Source organism: Lampetra fluviatilis, chromosome 21 (assembly GCF_964198595.1).
Source record: "Lampetra fluviatilis chromosome 21, kcLamFluv1.1, whole genome shotgun sequence".
In the NCBI taxonomy this organism is placed as follows: Eukaryota; Metazoa; Chordata; class Hyperoartia; order Petromyzontiformes; family Petromyzontidae; genus Lampetra; species Lampetra fluviatilis.
Genome location: NC_136295.1, coordinates 9,081,018 through 9,100,959, shown reverse-complemented (window position 1 = coordinate 9,100,959; position 19,942 = coordinate 9,081,018). Strand labels below are relative to the sequence as shown.

At 41.5% G+C, this 19,942-nt stretch overlaps 1 protein-coding gene across 2 annotated transcripts in view; it reads right to left on the bottom strand.

Moving 5' to 3' along the window:
• CWC22 (CWC22 spliceosome associated protein) overlaps positions 1-11,417 on the bottom strand; it is a 99,087-nt gene extending 87,670 nt beyond the window's left edge. Inside the window, exons 1-8 of one of the 2 annotated variants that reach the window (XM_078866026.1) lie at positions 11,227-11,417; positions 8,724-10,049; positions 7,555-7,683; positions 6,701-6,869; positions 5,922-5,975; positions 4,654-4,789; positions 2,636-2,842; positions 1,001-1,063 (exon numbers count right to left, since the gene is read on the bottom strand). In XM_078866026.1, coding sequence (XP_078722152.1) covers positions 1,001-1,063; positions 2,636-2,842; positions 4,654-4,789; positions 5,922-5,975; positions 6,701-6,869; positions 7,555-7,683; positions 8,724-10,049; positions 11,227-11,237 — 2,095 coding nt within the window. In that variant the 5' untranslated portion in view covers positions 11,238-11,417. The remainder of the gene's footprint in view (positions 1-1,000; positions 1,064-2,635; positions 2,843-4,653; positions 4,790-5,921; positions 5,976-6,700; positions 6,870-7,554; positions 7,684-8,723; positions 10,050-11,226) is intronic. The other variant, XM_078866027.1, reaches the window with a different exon arrangement.
• Between the last annotated feature and the right edge of the window lie 8,525 nt (positions 11,418-19,942).

Below are 19,942 nucleotides of genomic sequence, written 5' to 3'. Positions count from 1 at the left end.
GGTGAGGCCTAGTCCCGTACAGAGCCCCCGGCCTCGCCTAGCTTGCCCAGCTGGCCGAGGTGGCGCATTGGCCGGCTGGGGCTAGGCCGCTACCCCCCCCCACCAAGATGGTTAAGGGTCGTTTAATCAGGGTAGTTTACCTAACTTCATATTTTTTTTATGAAATACCATGATTAAAATATGAACTAATGTGCAAAACAAAAGGTATAAACGTCATGAATTCCAAATCAACCTGCATTTGCATCACACCCCCGCAGACCACCGGTAGTGCCGGGGGACAACACTTTGAGAGCCACTGGGTTAAATTAGCCACACAGCAACAATTGTAGCGGTGACATGGCCCAACAGTCGTGTGGGTGTATTAGTCATGAAATAGAAACCATCGGCTTCACAGCGGGCGTTAAAGAACCCATGATGTTCTTCGCAAGAGTAGGCCCCATTCCAAATTTGGCAAATTAGAAAAATAGCCGGCAAAATAAAACAATGAGAATTATACAAAGCAATTATCGCCCTAAATTAGAAGACTGCAAAGCTTGGGCAATTGTTGGCGCCGGTTCTGGCTGCCAACAGGCCAAACTGTGGTTTACCGTGCACAGCACTGTGGGATGCAATTTTTGTGCAGAACGCGATATAAAATAACAATACGGAATCACCAAATCGCAAAAGGTGCAATGAACATCCACAATCAATGGAGAAAACAAATCTCTTAATAAAAAAAAGGTTCATGGGATTTATACAAAATAAACCGGTCAATTAAGGTGATTAAAAATAGAAACTTAAAAACATATATCAATAGAATTAATTCTGTATAAATAATTAATTATACCAGCTTGTTTTTACGACAAAGACAATTATTTAGGAATGCTTTCAATCTTGTAATAATATCGAATATATTAAAACCCAAGTGCATTCAATAAACGCTGGAGGTTGCATGTCTCCAAACACATTAAAGTAAATATGTAGGGGGAAAAGATGGAAAAACTTCAGAGGATTGCATTACCTTTCTTGATGGCTTTGTATTTTTCTTCATTGTTCAAAAAATCTGGATCCAGCTTGAAAATATCTGCAATGACACCAATATGCAAAAAAGCAAGTTAAGGTCAAAGTCATAATTATTCATCTGAAAACTCTTGGGTATATGTCATACAAGATTAATTGACTCACCTTCCAAACAAGCCTAAAATTAACCAAATAAGTGGCAAGTGATGACCAAACAAATTAGGAAGAATATTATAGTTGGGTGGAAACTAATTACATTTTAACTGGAAGAGAAAAATACTTTTTTTTTAATTCAGTCATCTCCATACCAATTTTGTACCAAAACTCACACAAATAATACAATATCACAAATAAATGCTACAATGATCAAGGTCTGCATATTGCCACATACTCTATCAAAACACGATATTCCATAGCAAGTTGGTTTACATGCACACAACTCTTCAGGCTAGAGCTCTGTGTACACCTGAAGCAAGGAATACCTTAAAAATCAGTTAATTGTACCTAATTTCCATAATTACCTTCTAAGGGACTCTCAAAAGCCATCATTTTCATAATTAGCCTTATTGGAATACAATTAAAGTCATTAAAACTTAAATTATTTCCCCGCTTGATGTTCTTATAATGAAATTCTGTGGTATGCAATCAACACTTTAAATCAGTCCAGCGAAAAATGTCTTTAAACTCAAGTTAAATTAAAATACTGCAACACGTGCAGTCAGAATACGTTAAAAAACTATCTTTATTTTAAACCAAGATAATGATTTTTTTAATTACCTAATGACTATAGCAATTGGGCAATGCCAAATCTGCCTACAGCAGCAATAGTGAAAACACGTTTTGTTACTTTTGAGTGAATCGTGGCTTTCTATCATTTTACACACTTTGTCTTTTTCTAAAGCCTGGTTTCGCTTTTCATGAACGATGATGTCGGTGTGCATAAAACAGATACACCAAAGTCAAACAAGCATCTCGCCTAGTTAAAACAAAGGAAGTTTCTGATCCCCGATAGTAAATATTCCTGATCAACCGTCTCCTTCCATAGCTCAAAAGGATGTGGGCGGCTTGACAAAGCTGTATCCAGGATGATTACTCCATGCAAGATCTAAGCTCTAGTGCTAAACATGGTTGGCCTTATGAGGAAGAACACTTTAGGCCCTACATACAACACTAGAGAATAAACCAAATCAGCATAAATGTATTTTATGTCATATCTTGCAAATTACGCAAAGTTGAGGCTGTTAATTGTTAGCTGGAAGGACTGTGAATGAAAGATGAAAAAAACACCACTGAAACCACTGTCAATCACAAATCAATTGTGGAACACAATGCATTGCGAGAGTAGTTACCGTAGAGTAACTAAGCCTCCCTGACGCCTGCCATTTCTGTGCAGCGTGGAGATACCGATAACAACAAGGCAGCATTGTTTTGCACGCGGTTCAGTTTTTAATCTTTGGAACCACAATTTTATATTTACAAATAGCTTTTCATTTTTTTAAGGGATCCTGAAAAAAAAACTCGTTATACGCGACACAAGGGATATCTGCCCATATTACTCCCAGGGACAAGCTGCGACACTTCCTGGCGCTTCCGCAAAAGGGGCCACCAAACCTCCCACCCACGGACAAGTGCTCACTTAAAAGGTCTTCGGAGTTGTAGTCATCCTCCAGCGGCAGCATGTGCGTGAACTGGTCATCCTCTTCCACAAGGTCCAGGCCTTCAGGGATCACTGGGTGGTCCTTGAAGCCATCCTTGCGGATGGCGAACATCACCTCAATCATGTACTGCACGCGCTTGTCGATCTGGGACTCGTGCAGAATGTTCCGCAGCCTCTCAAAGATCGCTGCAGAGCGAGAAGTACGACAGATATTATTAACAGGGGTCTGTGACGGCGGTGTACGCGTGCAGGCTCCCATGATGCAACCATGCAATTTGTTAATACTGTAGGTAAAGGTACGGAAAAATAGTTCACGTGTGAAGGTGTAGAGATGCCATATTTAAAATGTAGTCTATTTTTTTCAGTGAGAGATGGAAACAAAATAGTGTAGACACCCACGTATTTTCACATCCTAAACAAACAAGGAATTTTGTCTCAATTTACATCCATCTCTCAAGTCGCGCTAAAATTTGAAGAAAACATGCAGAAGCTTTGACAATGTAGAGATGTGTCCAGAGTGCGGCAAGAGTCAGAAGAAACCATGGCAATTTCAGGACCATGCTGTGTATATTGTGGTTTGTCGTGTGCAGGGCATAGATGGCCTCGACATTGACCCTTGAGGTCAATATCAACGGACCTCGTGCCAATTGACTTGTTTCTGTGGGGCATACTACAGTGACTTTGGCTGTAACGGTTCCACCTGAAGACGGACGCTTGTGTTGCCTCCGAAACGTCGTGATTTAATTTAGTTGTTTTCATTTATTTTATTTTATTTTTTACCTACGTGACTTTACCGAAAAAAACAAAGGGTATGAATCCTTGCAGTCAAGAAGGCTTCAAATCTAGAATCATTTTAAGTAGGTCGTCCACACGACTACAAAACAAATAAATATCAATATACCAAGTTCGGTGCGTTAATACAATGCAATTCACATTTATATGACGTTTAAAATGCAACCGCATCTCCGGACAATTAATAGGAAAATAAATGAGTCTTAAAGCTTGACCTGCCTGTCCGAGGGCACCGTCTAATATCTAATATCACTGTAATACACCATGAGGAATGTTCCAGCATCCTGTGTGAAACGGACTGAAACATGTCCAAGCACATGGCGCACAGTTCAAGCATCTGCTCTAATTTACCGTACAGATGGCACCGCAACTATTGCCGCACCCTGCACAATATACCGCAACATTAATTTAATGCATTTCAAAACAGGTTAATTGTACTGTGTTCCTTCACAATTAGTACATGGAGAATTTTTTTACATATGAGCCATTCAAAAATAAAAGATGAATAAGTACACGCTAAGAGCTTATAAAATGTCCAATGACCATCAAAATGAAGGTACAATAGCACTCCCTAGTGGAGTATGTCTAAAACTGCAAGATTTAATTAAATGGTGTGTATTAAAGAGAATGTCAATTAAAGCAATGTGTCACATACAGGGGGCTTACTACATGCTTGTGTTGTGAGCTTTTACAAATTACCCCAAGCAAAAATGCGAAAAGGTAAAAGCATGCATACACGCATGACATTTGAAAAATTACCTTTTCACATGATTCTGCTGTTTAAAATGTTGGAAATGCCAGGAGGAGGGGGTGTGCCTGGTGTTAGGCATTGTTTATTGAACCATCCGACATTGGAACCGCAAAAAATGAAATTAGGCCCATTAATTCTTAATTTCACACAATACAAAAATCAATACATTGCAATAGTTAGTTGGCTTTGAACCGAATTTCAGCCGAGCGAGCCAAAATATATATTTTCTACAACGCTTTTGTGTAAAACAATCGATGTACATCGTAAAATAAGTTAGTTACCAACTATTTAAATAAGTAATTAAAACTGAAGTACTGCCAAGGGGCATTTTTGTGGCACCAGGATAATGAATCAACCCAATACAATTTCCCAACATTAATTAAATTTAGTTTATTCCTGGTACTCGAACAGCACCGGATGCCTTGTTGATGCCACCGTGTGTGTGCGTACTAACCGTTGATTCCCCGCGGTGAGACCTCTGTGAGCTTGAGACCACACTCCTTGAGGAAGCCAACAGCCACCTCCACGCTGTCATCCGTCGGCCGCTCCAGCAGCAGAGTGAGAATCTCCAGGGACAGCACTTCGTGCGCCTGTGGAACGAGAGCACGCACGCATGCAGTCACTCATGGGCATCACGATGCCAATTAGCAGCAGAAACATGGGAATTAGTGTGACGTTAACAGAGAATGGTACGAGTTAGCGCTGCGGACAATTTGTGCCTAATGCAGATCGCTTAGGTTCTTCTTGTATTTATTCTCACTGATTATTTTATTATGTTTTATTTTTATTATTTCCCTTCTACTGACTTTACCGAAAGAACCAAGAATATGAATCCCTGCAGGCACGAAAGCTTTAAATCGAAAGTTTGAAAAATGTTTGCTTTTTGTTGATGTGGTGATATTATAACTGGCAACTCCGAATAAATGTTAACGTTGATGAGCACTCCCTGTGCATTTGAGCTGGACACACGGCCAGAGTGGAGCTTGACGTCGGTGTGACGTGCGAAATGCCTCAACGCTGTGGGACACGGGTGACGTCATCGCACAGATCCGAACACGGAGACTTGCCGCCCGTACGCCAGCCAGCCAGCAATTCAGAAGGGTGGTAAAACTTTTTTTCTAGTATAGTATGAAATGTAGCGGCAGTGTATACAGTTATCATTGTAATATTAGCAGCGGGTACAATAGATATGTTGACATTTAATTATAGTTTCATATAATTTTAGATTTCAAAAGTCGGAATAAAAAAGTGAATGAGTACGCATGTGCATTAAATTAAATTTTAATTACAAAATGAACCTCCTGTTCAATTGTTATCTTATATTGTATTCATAACCATTCCATACCTTATTAAAAAATGTAAACAGAGAACTATTTATATAAAATATCTAAAATTCAGCTAGCCAAAGCGCTAATTTATTATGGGGGTGTTTTTATTAGATAATACAATTGCGCTTCATTGCCATTAAAACTACTACACCAGGTAATATTTCAACAGTGCAGCTCATGCCAATGTTCAAACTTAAAACAATCTTTGTTTAAACATTGGTGTGACGGTGTAATGTTTTTAAAGCATGCTGCTCTGAGTCATGAGGTTCACAATAAAATGCTCACCTTAAAATTAATTTTAACAATACCCATCCATCCCTTATGCTCTCAATAACAGATTGGGTGCATCTAATGTAATAAGTCAATATTGAATTAAAAATAACAAAGTACATACCACATTCTGGTTCACAAGGTGAGCAACGTACTTGCTTGTCGACAGGCAGAGTGGCTGTAAAAATAAGCAGAAACAGCCAGTTAGTGGAGAATATATTTCATTTCACTCTCCATCATAAATTAGAATGACCTTCATACCCATGTATTATACAGCATTGGCAAAATTCCTAGTGCTAGAAGATTCCAGTAAAACAATGTATTATTCAATACCGTACAAAACCATGATTCATTTACCATAGTGCACATTATACAAATGAAACGAACCACAGCAGAGGTTTATGTAAATATCACAATGGCTATTCTGCCAGACTAACAAAAATGATAAAAGTAAATGGTTAAGAGTGAAAACAACCTTATTTACCAAGGTCAAGGAAAGATGACTACAGAAATTTGGACATGTTCCGAGACTGGTCTGAAACCCACACTTGGTGAAGTGGAAAGAAAGAATAGTGGGGGTTCAAATGTCGAGAAAAAGGATTAAGATTGCATAAAGCAGAATTACTGGCTCAAGAGAACAATGGCAAAAAGTAGTTTTTATTCCCCATTGTAGCGAATAAACTGACAGAATGAACAAATTAAGACAATGAAAATAACACAGCTATGAAGGACTTTGGCAGTTTTCAAATCTGCACGGATGATCATACCACACACGATCACGTGACCCTGCTTCTCAGGAATAATTTGTTTGCAGAGACTTCAAATTCCATGCAGAATTGACATGCAATGACCTAGGCTCAAGTCAACATTCACATCCGATCCCTGGCCTGGGGAACGGCTTGCCTTGTCGTTACGACGGTATCCCTTGCGAAAGTTGAGTATGAGACGCCGAAGAATGAGCTCGCCAATCTGCGGGAACTTGGAGTTGATGATGGCGGTGAGCGCAGAGTAGACGTGTGTGAATGTTGGGGAGGCCATCTGCGCTTGGATCATGGAGCGTGACAGCAAACCACTGCAGGAGAGACAAAATAGGTGATCAAACCGTGTGCTCTCACCCACACAATCCCAAGTATCGATTCATTTATCCCACAATAGGAGACAATCTACAATTACTGTGGTGGATGTACTGTACATTTAGTGGCACACGAACGTACATGTACCTTGGGTTTGTTCAAAAAATGCACCTGCTTTTTAAAAATACGTGGCAAAGGACAGTTTAGGCATCCAGAAGAAATGCATCACCTTAATATTACCCAAGCAAAAACAAAATCCGATTACAGAAACATTGAAATGAAACCAAACCTCTTAATTCACACTGGTCATAGCCCTAAATCAATCCAATTAGGATGACAGAGCAGGCACATGTTCTATATACTTGTTTTATTAGTATTCTTGCGATGCTTGTTTTGGAACCTATCCACTGCACATCATCATACTTCAAATGACGATCACATGTACCCCAATATGTACACACGAAAACTCGACAGAATTACTTAAAGATGCAAGGATAACAAATAGTTGAGAACCATATCATGACTTTATGATTTATGGATACTGCACGCAAAAAAGTTCATGTACGTTAAGGGAACAAAAGTGTAAAAAGTTTTTTTTTATATACATATAAAACTTCATGATGTTTCAAAGACATGTTTGTAAAAAAAACTGAAGATTCAAGGCTAAAGGGCAAGAGTTCTTACCGTCCCCGAACAACGTTCTCTTGCAACAGCTCCTTGATGATGTTGAAGATGTTTGAAACGTTTACTTTGTTGATCAAGCCATTTATTGATTTCTTCAGAGCTTCCCAGCTCATTCGCTGATACGCCAAACTTGGATGGACATAAACGGGAATACCACGTTAGTAAAACGCAACACAAATTACATACTGCCATATCATCGGTGACTATAAATCACAAAACGTCTTACCAAAAAAGCCTGCTTATTTTTGTGTTTTATTTTACTGGATTGAATGAAGAATTAAATGTGAAGCCAAGCATTCGTTTCGAGCAGCCATGGTTGGCTAAGGGAGGAGGGTAGGCATGGAATTGGAGCTGTGATGGCATAAACAACCCCCACCACAAGCGCATGGTTAGTGAGAGACAAGAGAGATGAGACAGGCAGAGACGGAGGAAGAGATTGAGGGAGACAGTGACAGAAATGCATATAAACAAGACAGAGGGAGAAAGAAAGACACTCAGACAGTGGTAGACAGTAACAGACACACCGTGAGACAGAAAGAGACACAGAGGGACAAAGATAGGGAGACAGACGAAAGGGGATGGACAGGATGATACTTTTCATCTTCTTGGTTCTTTCGGTAAAGTCACGTAGAATGGAAATAATAAATAAAATAAAACTTAATAAAATAATATAAGACATTATTTTATTATTTCCATTCTACGTGACTTTACCGAAAGAACCAAGAAGATGAATCCCTGCAGTCACGAAAGCTTTAAATCGAAAGATACTTTTCAGTTTAGAGAATACATTAAAACAATACGACTCAGCTTAGAATTCTGATTTGCCGAAGGAAAATAATCAAGTGCTATTTGGTCCTACCGCAACTTACAATAGAAAACACAAATAGTGCACGCTGCATCAAAGCAGTATGCAGTGTTAAAACAAAATCATCAATCCTCATGTGATACTCTTAGTTCTTTCGGTGAAGTCACGTAGGTAAAAAATGAAATTAAAATTAATAAAAATAAAACAATAAAAATCACGACGTTTTGGAGGCAACACAAGCTGTTTTATTTTTATTAATTTTTATTTAATTTTTTACCTACGTGACTTTACCGAAAGAACTAAGAGTATGAATCCTTGCAGTCACGAAAGCTTCAAATCTAGAACCTCATGTAATAGTGCGTACCTGCTCTTGTCTGCAATTTGCTCTTGCATCATGCGCAGCCTTGCAGGAGGAATGTATGCTCCCCCTGAGCGTGTCAGGATGGGATCCACTTCATCCTTCTTTTTCTTAGTTGGTGGTTCCTCTCCACCTGCTACCTCCCCGTCTGGCTCAATTCGTCCCCGCACACTCTCCGCTGCGTTTGCATCTCCCAACTCACGCCCTCTCTCGGCCTCATCCTGGGTAGGGGATTTTACTCGCTTCCTCCGCTCAACATCACGGTCTCTTCCTCCTCTGTCCCTGTATCTGTCCCTGCCGCCATCTCTGTATCTGCCCTCGTCCTCAATCATATTCCTATTTCTGTCCCTATCTCTGTATCTGCCCTCGTCATCATCCAAGTCTCTGTGTCTGTCCCGATCTCTGTCCTTGTTCCTGAATCCATCTCTTTCTCCATATCTGTCCTCATCGTCATGTCTATCTCTGTCTCTGTACCTTTCATCATCCCTCTCTCGGTCTCGATTCCTGCCACGGTCCTTCTCTCTATCCCGGTCTCTACCTCCATCTCTACCTCCATCTCTATCCCTGTCCCTCACTCCATGTTCCCCATCTCTGTCTCTCTCCCCATCTCTCATCTCATTCTCATCCACACCACTATCCCCACCACTATCTCTGTACCTGTCCCGGTCTCTCTCTCGGTCCCCATCTTTTTCCTTACCCCCACGTCTATGTCTTTTCCTGTCCTTGCCCTTATCGCTTTCTATGCTTCTGACATTGTCCCCTTCCTCATTCATGTCTCCATCCTCATTCCTATCCTTGTTTCTCTTCCCACTGCCATTTTTGTCACTGCTATTTTCTTTTCCCCGATCCACATCCATATCACTATCCTCGTCTTTATCATTGCTTTTCTCCCTGCGATGATCTCGGTCCCCTTTCCTGTTTCTGCCTCCTTCCCTCTTTCTGTACCTGTCTGCCACACCTTCCTGACCTCTGCTATTGCTGCCATTCTTATCTTGGTCACTGGTTCCATCCCCATCATTCGCCTTGTCTAAATGCGTATCCTTGCGTTTGTCCTTGGTGCCGTCCCTATCTTTGTGCTTGCTTCCATCATCATCAATGTCTCTTTCCCTACTCTTATCCAGCTCTCCATCCTCACTCGTACTACTGCTCTGGTCACTGTCACTGGATTCATCATGCTTTATATCTCTTTCCTTGCGTTTGTCCTTGGTCTTGTCACTGCTATTGTCATCCTTTGCTCTGCTGCTCCTCCTACCCTCTTCTCTGTCATCGCTCCTGTCCCCACTCCGGTCGTTTTCCTTTTCATGATCCTTGTCACGGTCACGACTTCGTTCTCTGTAAAAGATGCACATGGGCTTCGAATTAATGATCATACGATATGATTTACTTCCATACTAGTCTTACCAAAGACAATATATTTTATGTTTGGAATATTAAAGTGAGAATCTGTATGCATTTTATATTGCATTGCTTGTTAAATGCAAAACGTTTATGTGTAACTATGACAGTAACGTGAACGAATATGTCATACTGTATCCCATTCAAAGGCTTTAACACCAATATACGGATACTGTACATTGATGTCATACATGTATCGGCAACAGGTTGGATTTCTAATAATGGGGTATACGTGGAGTAGAAAACAGAACGCACACTTAATGTTCTAGAGTTGAGGTGGTAGAAGGGTGTAAAGAAATTAATGAATAGTACTTAATTTTCATATGCAAAACAAACATTTCCATACAGGGTGAACAATTCATAGATACCCCACTAAATAGGTAGTAATTCAACTTACTATTTAAAAGTATCGACATGTCTCCCACCAACATAAACACAAGCATTAAATATGCTAGCGCTATCTTCTGTGAGGAATGGAACCATCGCCTTCAGGACATTCAAACATTTGTTTGACAATAAAGTAAAAGGGGTAATCATAAATCCGTGGAATATCTACAGATGGCTCACTCCATACAACACATGTCAGGAGCGTTCACGCACGTGCGTATGAGCGCATTTTGATGCCAAGCCTTTAGTACCTAGAAGTTCGACACTTAAGTTTCCCGACAAGCCGGTGTTTACGTGTCCTTATAATTAGAAGGAAAAAAACGTGCAATGGATATTAAGATAGTCACGATACACGCAACTGCACGGTTTGATAAAATGGGCGCAAAAGACAAACTTACACCACCACACTACTATACTTCGATATCGTAGCACTGGGCGATTTACAAACGGTTCACCAAGGGCTCTATCGTACTCTGAACGTGGCTGCGAACACCATAAACACACGAAGTGGGCTATTATAGTTGATTACATTACGTCAATCGCAACAACAAAGGGGAAATGTGAGGGGTTTTTTTTTTACCACACCCATCCTCGCCTAGTGCCCCCCCTACGGGAAGTGAAGGGAAGCCGGTACGTAAGCTAGGCAAGGCAGGCTTTCCGTGGGGTGGGCCCAGTGCGCTCACAACCCAACGATTTAAAACGAATATTTAAAGCAACCGATACTTACTTGGACGACATTACGGGCTGCGTCACAGTGAACTATCCCCCTCCAACAATCTTTAAAAATTAAAAAGGAAACTCGCTAAAAGCAACGGAGTTCTGAATTCAAAGAGCCACGTTCTGGCGCGATGTGGAGCCTAGGCCGTGCGTGGATGGGGCAGCGTCGAAGTTGGAGGAGGGGGCGGGGGGTTCCCGCAAGGGACGGCGGCGATTTTTTCCGGAGATTGATCGAATTTTCTGAGCCCCGACACAGGCAGTCCCCTGGTTACGGAAGGGTTAGGGGCCGTCCATAAATGACGTCACGCAATTTTGGCCGATTTTTGACTCTCCCCCTTCCCCCCTCGTCACGCGGCGTCACAAAAAGTCAGACCCCCCCCCCCCGTCAAATATGACGTCACAAAGCTCTGTGCCACCCCTAAAAAAAACATATTTCCATTTTGAAAATAAAATATGCTTCAAATCACTTTAAACTATTGTCATTGTAGTGCATATCTAATGTGGCGCTGCACTCTGATGTTGTAGGAGAAAACACGTATTAAAAAGGTGGCTTTGGAAAGCTAAAATTTAGCATAAAATGCACTTGAAAATATTTAACGTCTAACTAAAACTGCAGATGTTCATAATATTGTAATGAAATTCTCTTATAATTATAAAATATTAAAGTCATTCTATTAAAAATCCTGTATTTGAAACTTTGTAGTAAAACGAAGCAAAATGGAGAGTACAATCACATATTCATTCCACAGAATGAAAAGCCCTGGTAGAATTATTAAAATAAAAAATATTTAATAACAATCATTCAAAACATTTACAAAATGTATGCTTCTCCATTCTCCCATGGAAAAGCAAAATGCTCCTTCATGGAACAAAGTTTTTCACTATAAATCCTTTATATGCGTGGCGGCTAGAGTCCTCTCGTCCTCTGGCTTGAGATGGTTGCCACCTATGGGTCAGATGATTGCCTGCCACCATTAAGCAATTGGTAATTAAATATCTTTTTTTTTTCCTAAAAAGTGTAAAGTTATGGAAAAAAAATTTCACGAAAAGAAATTGTCACGCACAACGAGTCTGTGTGCAAAATGTCAGCTCGATTGGATCACGGGAAGTGGGTTAAAAAACGACCGAAAGATTTGCACGGTCGTAAGCGCGCAAGCAAGCAAGCAAGTGAACTTAATATAAAGGATTTAAAAAGAGAGGAAGTCTGATTTGTAAAAAAAAGGGAGAAGAATTGTATATCTGCCAGGGCCTGGCAGGGATGGGTTAATAGCAAACTGAGATAACCCTGCTATTAACCTGCTCAGGTCAATATCAGTTTGCTGTGTGGAATATGAAATGTGCAGGTTGCAGTGGACTGCAGATACTGCAGTTAACTGTGATTGCACCCAACCATCATTATAAAGCCACGAGATATGCATTGGCATTGCTCTTCTATAATGCAGACGTCAAAGTGGTTCGTTTATAAGATGTTGTCGGGATTGGCAAATTACACACTCGCTTGAGCACGCTTCATCGGTGGCAACCGACATGCAAACTCGCGCTAATCCTATGACCATCAAGTTATTCCAGTGGGGGGAGACAGGGGAGGGGTGCAGATTTGACACGATCAATTGTATGCCTGTCAAAGATAAACGAGGGCCACTGTAGAAAGACGTCACAAATGAACAGAGGCCCTTTAAACATTCACGTGATTGATCCACGCAGGCGTGAGACGAAGCGTCATCGCTGCTGTGGTGGAAAGGCACGGGGTGACAGGCAGTTTGGGAGGCATTTTTTCCAATGTGATGGCTCCACCTCATCGACAAGGACACACTGCCTCGTTTGTAATGGGTGCAACCAGTGCCGGATTAAGCTAGTGCAGGGCCTGTGGCATGTATGTTATAAAGGGGCCATAAATTAAAAAAACGTAAATATTAAAAAACAATTTTTTTACGTGCATAGTAAAGAAATTGAATTGTTTTATTTGCTATACGGCCAGATAATACGACAAATTGCTAACCTTGAACACCCAGTCGTTCAAAAACGTTGAAGGCAGTATAGGTCTATAGGACAATAGTAATAGAGCAAGTGCAGAATCACTGAACCGGAATTGATAGCTTGAAAGCATTTAGCGCGGGGCCCTTGAAAGTGCGGAGCCCGTAGCTGCTGCACATGTAGCTGCTGCACATGTAGCTGCTGCACATGTAGCTGCTGCACATGTAGCTGCTGCACATGTAGCTGCTGCACATGTAGCTGCTGCACATGTAGCTGCTGCACATGTAGCTGCTGCACATGTAGCTGCTGCACATGTAGCTGCTGCACATGTAGCTGCTGCACATGTAGCTGCTGCACATGTAGCTGCTGCACATGTAGCTGCTGCACATGTAGCTGCTGCACGTATTCCCCATCAGCATTCGCTGATTGATCAATTGTTCGCAAATTATAGTCCTCACACCTCTCCATGTGCTATGAAGATAATCCGACATTGGGTGCAACTGGGTCGAGCAACCGTGTTGATACAGTCACATTGGCAAATGTGATTTGTTACTTCGATCCTTACCTTATTATCTGCGAGTGTGCAACAAATCCTATTATCAATGCCCCATATTCTTCCTCTCATCTGCGGTTCATTGTACATTGTGCTTTTAATTTTTGTAACACTTCTGAGAATTTGCAACAATACCACGAGAAATGTGCCTCCGGGCTATGAAGACCAACTGGAGAAGATTCCAGGCACGCGTTGAAGCTATTAACATACATTTGTTATCATGTTACAGTGTATTATCCATTCTTTCGCCATTAAAAACAATACTTCCATATAAGTGTTAACATTTCCTGGTAGGAACCCACTGGTTCCACCAGCCCACAGGGGATTATTGTGTCCGTCCGTCCGTCGTGCAGGGAGGGGCTGGGTGGGGAGGGGAGGGGCTGGGTGGGGCTGGGTGGGGAGGGTGGGGAGGGGCTGGGTGGGGCTGGTGGGGGGTGGGAGGGGTGGGGCTGGGTGGGGAGGGGCTGGTCACCCCGTGGTGCCCTTATAAAACTCAACGTTTAACCTACTCACGCCGGCTTGTGCCCGCCTTCACAGTCGGGCATATTTGCGGAATCCGCCACGCCGCCGTTGACCCTGGCCATTGACCGAGCAACCCAACGTTCCTACCAGCTCCCTCCGCAGGAATGTGTTTTTAAGCACCCTGTATATGAAATACATTTGCAGATAATTACGTGGGCAGTCGGATCCACGACGCTCATCCAGCACATTGCCGCAGATAAGAGGAGTCATTTTGTATCGATGAAGAAAGGAAATATGTTGTGTACCACCATGTTGATGTCACCTAACATCAACATGGATGTGTTCCCTGGTCTATGTTGCTCATGTTGATGCCCCCGAGTGTAAATCCAAACAAGCGTGTAATCCATTTTCCTCGTCAATGGCCATGCGTTCTGACCCATACTTCACAGGAGGTAGTAACGTTTAAAAAAATGTACTTCTGAGGACACACGTATGTTGGAAAGCGTTACAAGAATCCACGCACGTACATGATTTTTCATGCTTGTTTTAAACAAAAAAACACATTTCCAAATGACCACATTTGACTCTTCAATGCAAATGTAGGGCACAGTCGTCTCGAACCAATCCCGGCTGGCAGAATGGAAATGCAAAACAAACAAATAAATAAACGCTTCAACAATTGACCAACGAATGTGTATGACAACACAACACACATCCTTTATTAATGCAACATTTACCTTATGCACAAGCAAATGGCAGTTATGGTACTGTTGTATAGAAGGCATAGGGATTTTTTTGGTATAGATTTGAACTCCTGCCAGAAATACAGATATTCAGCGCTAAAGGCCTTTTGTTGCTCTCTTTTTATTATTGTTTAATTTCAAACACAATTCAACTAAATCGCAAGCCCGGCGAAATGACGGTCATATGACATTCCTAGAAGAGAAAAAAAAATATGTACAGATTTCCGCACAGTTTCAAAAACAACGTCAAAACATAAACACCCCTTTTGTTAGCCCAACAGTGTTCAGTATCCATGTTGGACGCGAGCCATATGAAATGCTTTCATACAGCAAACTAGGGCACGATACAAAGTGAAAACGGATGCTTACAAGATGAAGGTTTCAGACATTTAACAATTTAATGCACTCTTCTTTAAAATCGCGCAAAACTTGTCACCAGGGTACTGTTCAAGATTGCGACGTTCTCGTCAATTCCAGGTTTTACAGCCCTCCACAACAGGTATGTGCAGTTGCATTTGTGGTATTTCAAACATTGAAATCTGGGTTTCAAATCTTACGCTATCTCATTGATGAGAGTTGATGACACCCAAAAGGTTGAAATCCTATCCAGAATTTGCTTGCTTAAACAAATGCTACAATAGGTTGTTGATACTAAAACATGTTACATATATGTGGAGACAGAAATGAGTTCTGCTTATATTTGAGTTTAATGTCTTTAAATATCATATATAATAGTTCCTAAGTTATGCAACGTCAATCAAATTAGCAAATGGACTGTATGCTCCAAAAGCATTTTTTTGAGAAAAACATCACACATCAAAGAGCAAAAATACACAATTGTTATTTGTAATGCTCACACTATGCACACAATTATACCTTTGATTGGACCTATTTTTGAGCAGGGTCCTTCAGCCTGGATTATTATTATTTTGTAATGAATTCAGCAAGCAAGCTGTTCCAATGTTAGGCTCATGAACACTTTATAATTGTGAATACAAATGTGTTGGCTTATTTTTTTTGCTGCATTCTCTGACGCCGTAAAGCAAGACTGCAAGAACGACCTTCCAATACAAAGTAAGTCTTGTTGACAGTTCGGGTCACGTGACCTCTCATCATTATTTCCCCTTCCAGCTCCCCCATCCGAAATGAATTTTGGGAAAAGGCATAGCCGAGCAACATCTCATTACACAAAGAACATCCAAGTGTGCACGTATAATGCATGTCAAGCGAGACGTGTTATTTTTCTGTAAGTGAAACTATTAGCATGCTGCAGGGATACGCGGAATCAAAATCAGCAGTAACGAACAGCGATGCAATGCTATGCAGTGTATATATGTTTATATAAGTGGACTTATCAAACGTAGCTCTTAAAAAAAACACGACAATGTTTCCCCAGCATGTGCCTTGCGATCTGTAATTCATGCTACAATTCAATAACTGCCCTTGAAGTCTGAATTTACGCGTTTATCATGACAGACAAATATTCCTTTTTTTTCTCTTATAGAAGCACAACCTAGTTGGCTGTAGCCCTCCCCCCACCTTCTCATGTTTATTACTTAAACATGTTTTACATTTAAAGTACCTAAAGTTAAACCACTTTTCTCTTCTCAAGCAAGGCGAGCGCGAATAAGATTTGACTAAATCTATACAGGTCTCTTAAACACATCGCAAACCGTGCGACTCTTTACAATGACGTAAAGTACGTATGAAAAGTGGCGGGTCAATTATTACCACGATGGAACACACACACAGGGGAAATCTTTTTATTTTTTCACACAACCGCCTGCTCAGAATATACTTGCAACTGGGCTTACAGGTGAGCACGTATTAACAAGATACTGCTTTTCCATTGGCACATCCGTGCCAAGCCAATGCAGGATCCTCACCGTGCTGGTGATTTCCCACTGGCGATTCTCAATGCGGAGATGGAACCTAACCCTCGGTGCCATCTGAATCCAGCTTGGTGCCAAGCATGGCCAGCCAGGGGCAGGTGGGCACGTGGGAGGCGGAGGGGGGCTAGTGACATGTGCATGGCGTGGAGAAAAACGTGAGTCGGCACGATTTGAGAACGCAACATATCACCACGCCACCTGCGTGCGTCGCGACTCGTTCAACGCGTGTGACGTCAGCGGCTCGGCTTGTGCAATGGAAACGCAACCTGGCTGAACCGTGCCGGGCTGGCTCAGCGTGGCCCTGGCGCGGCTCGGTCCCCTGGGTTCGGCAACAGAAATAACAAGAGACATTTGTTTTAGTAATTGGCAAAAAAGAAACGATATTTCTAGAGCCGCAATCAATGCACGTGCGGCTTGGGAACTGCAGGTTGCCAACCTCTGGGCTAGGCTGTTCAGTAGAATAGTCAAATGGTTGCTATTGAAAGTTTCTTGCTATACAATATTACCAGGCATGTAACCAGTCATCCCACGGCGATTCTTTGAGTCGTCACGATTCATGGTCACAATTCAATTCAAGAATAAATTATATTTCGGTCAGATTTTATCAGCTCATTTGCATTGTTTCTTGATAAAAACAAATGTTTACAGTTTTCGCCACACCATGAGGCTAAATGCGACATTAGCAAATAATTTGCATACATTATAAATAATCCATTCTCATGCACATTATTTGATGCAAGTATGATGAATCGCATCGATGATTTTTACCGATAAATCGATCCGTTGTTACATGCCTAGGTAATTCATCCTGGGGATCACTTGGTTAATGTGGGGCAGAGAGCAGAAGAAAATAGCAAATGTAGCTCCTCTTTATCCACGGAATGACGGGAAACGAATGTCGCAGATCCTATTGTCCACGGAGTCGTTCATGAATTGACTCCACTAAGGGGCAAAGGTTAGTGGTTTAAATCTGGCGGGCTGCCCTGGTTAATATCGCCGATGCAATAACCGTAAAATGTGTGCACCGTCTGTTTCGCAGTGGACGTTAGTCATCCCGTGGCGTCGTTCAAAAAGAGATATTTAAAATTACGCCGAAAATTACTCAATTAGGATTGCACATAGCAACATAGCGGCCCTGCAGTGAAAAGACTGCACACGATGTCTGTAAAAGTGCCATCCTTCGTGATAGCCTTGCGCTATAAGAATGGCATGGATACTAATTGTACTAACTTATGACGCATTTTTATTAGTAGTCTCTCGTTATTCACGAGGGATACATTCTGGAGATGCTCTTGAAAAGCAAATGAATAAAGCTATTAAATACATGAAAATAATCTCATCACTTTATCTATCATCACTTAAATCTCTCATCGCTTTATCTCTCATCACTTTATCATCACTGTATCTCTCATCACTTTATCACTCATCGCTTTATCTCTCATCGCTTTATCTCTCATCGCTTTATCTCCCATCGCTTTATCTCTCATCACTTTCCCCCATCACATTCTCTCTCTGTCGATGCAGCCGTGTTGAGTGCCAGACGCGATTCGTGGAAATACAAAACCACAGATTTGAATAACGAGGGAATATTTTACTTATCCAAGGAAGAAAAACATGTGGGGATAATAAATAAGAATTGGGTCGCGGATAATTGTAGACATCGCAGACCCGACAGCTCCTGCGGATGATAGGATTCTTGGTTAACATGTTCGTGGATAATATTCTCGTGTATTGCATTTTCAAATATCGCCAACTGAACTCGAAAGCTCTTTGGTTTTTTCGGTAAAGTCACGTAATTTTGCTGTGACGGTTCCACCTGAAGACGGAAGCTTGTGTTGCCTCCGAAACGTCGTGATTTAATTTGTTTTCTTTTTTTGACCTACGTGACTTTACCGAAAAAACCAAAGAGTATGGATCCTTGCAGTCACGAAAACCTCAAATCTAGAATGAACTCGAAAGGTTTCCTCCGTCAGCCTGATACACAATGGCAGCAATGTCCTTTCCCCAGTTCCATGATGCCAGGATTATTTAAGCAGCAGTCAAGAGCAGAATTTTGTTTTACACTAACAAGTGACTACCACGGTGTTTGTGGCCAAATTAAAAATCCCTTTCCACGCAGCAGTGAGAGCGAGTTTTTATTTTTAGACAAGGTTGTCTGCTTTGTATTACATCAATCTAAGCCATAACAGCGGCTTCGAGTTCCCACGTTGAATCTCAAGTTACGTTGCACGTCACATCCGTAACTAGCGACGAAGTTTAATTAAACACAAGGCAGACAGCACTGTATCATCCATCGCCAATATTTTCACATGACCGCGACACAACAAAAGATGTATTTTGCGAGCATGCAGCAATCGGCACCGCGTGTCACTGCGATAACGTTTCGTACGGAATTTTAGAATATATTAAACCAACTTCAAACATTACACACGAGCACTGGACGTTATTCGATTGCTTCGCGAACAGTGTCAAAGGCAATCGCACAGTTGGAATCAATTCGACAATGAAGAGTACTTTGAAGTGTTTTATTTCCATACTTAAAGGTTCAGAAGGTGGCAGCCAAGGCATGGGAACGCATCCACCGGGAAAGATGGGGAGATGAAATCAGTTCGGAGCGCGCGAGCTGGGTGGGAATTTTTTTGTTTGTTACCACATCGCAGGATTGTACGAAGAGATGATGACCGTGGCATGGGGGAAGGCCTTCATCCAACAGTGGATTGAGCGTGGCTGGTGACGATAACGATGAACACAACAAATATTTATAGGCGTTTAACACAACACATCTATGTGCAAAACAAATACTGCACTAACCTTAATTTGTTTTGGGGAGGGGAAAAAAAACTCACAGGAAACGGTGTGCGATATATGTCATATCTAGGTTAAAAAGTACTACATATCACAAGCTGCCCTTATATGGTATTAAAATCTTTCATTGCGTAGTAGAAGACACCACGTGACAAGCGGGTTGATTAACTTAACAAACGCAGGTGATTGAAGCAAGTCGTTAACTGTGTTCTAAAGATCAACCAACCCTAGGCGCTAGGCTATAGTGCTTATGTTATGCAGTAGAAAATTGTAGCTGTCCACCATGAAGTTGAATCT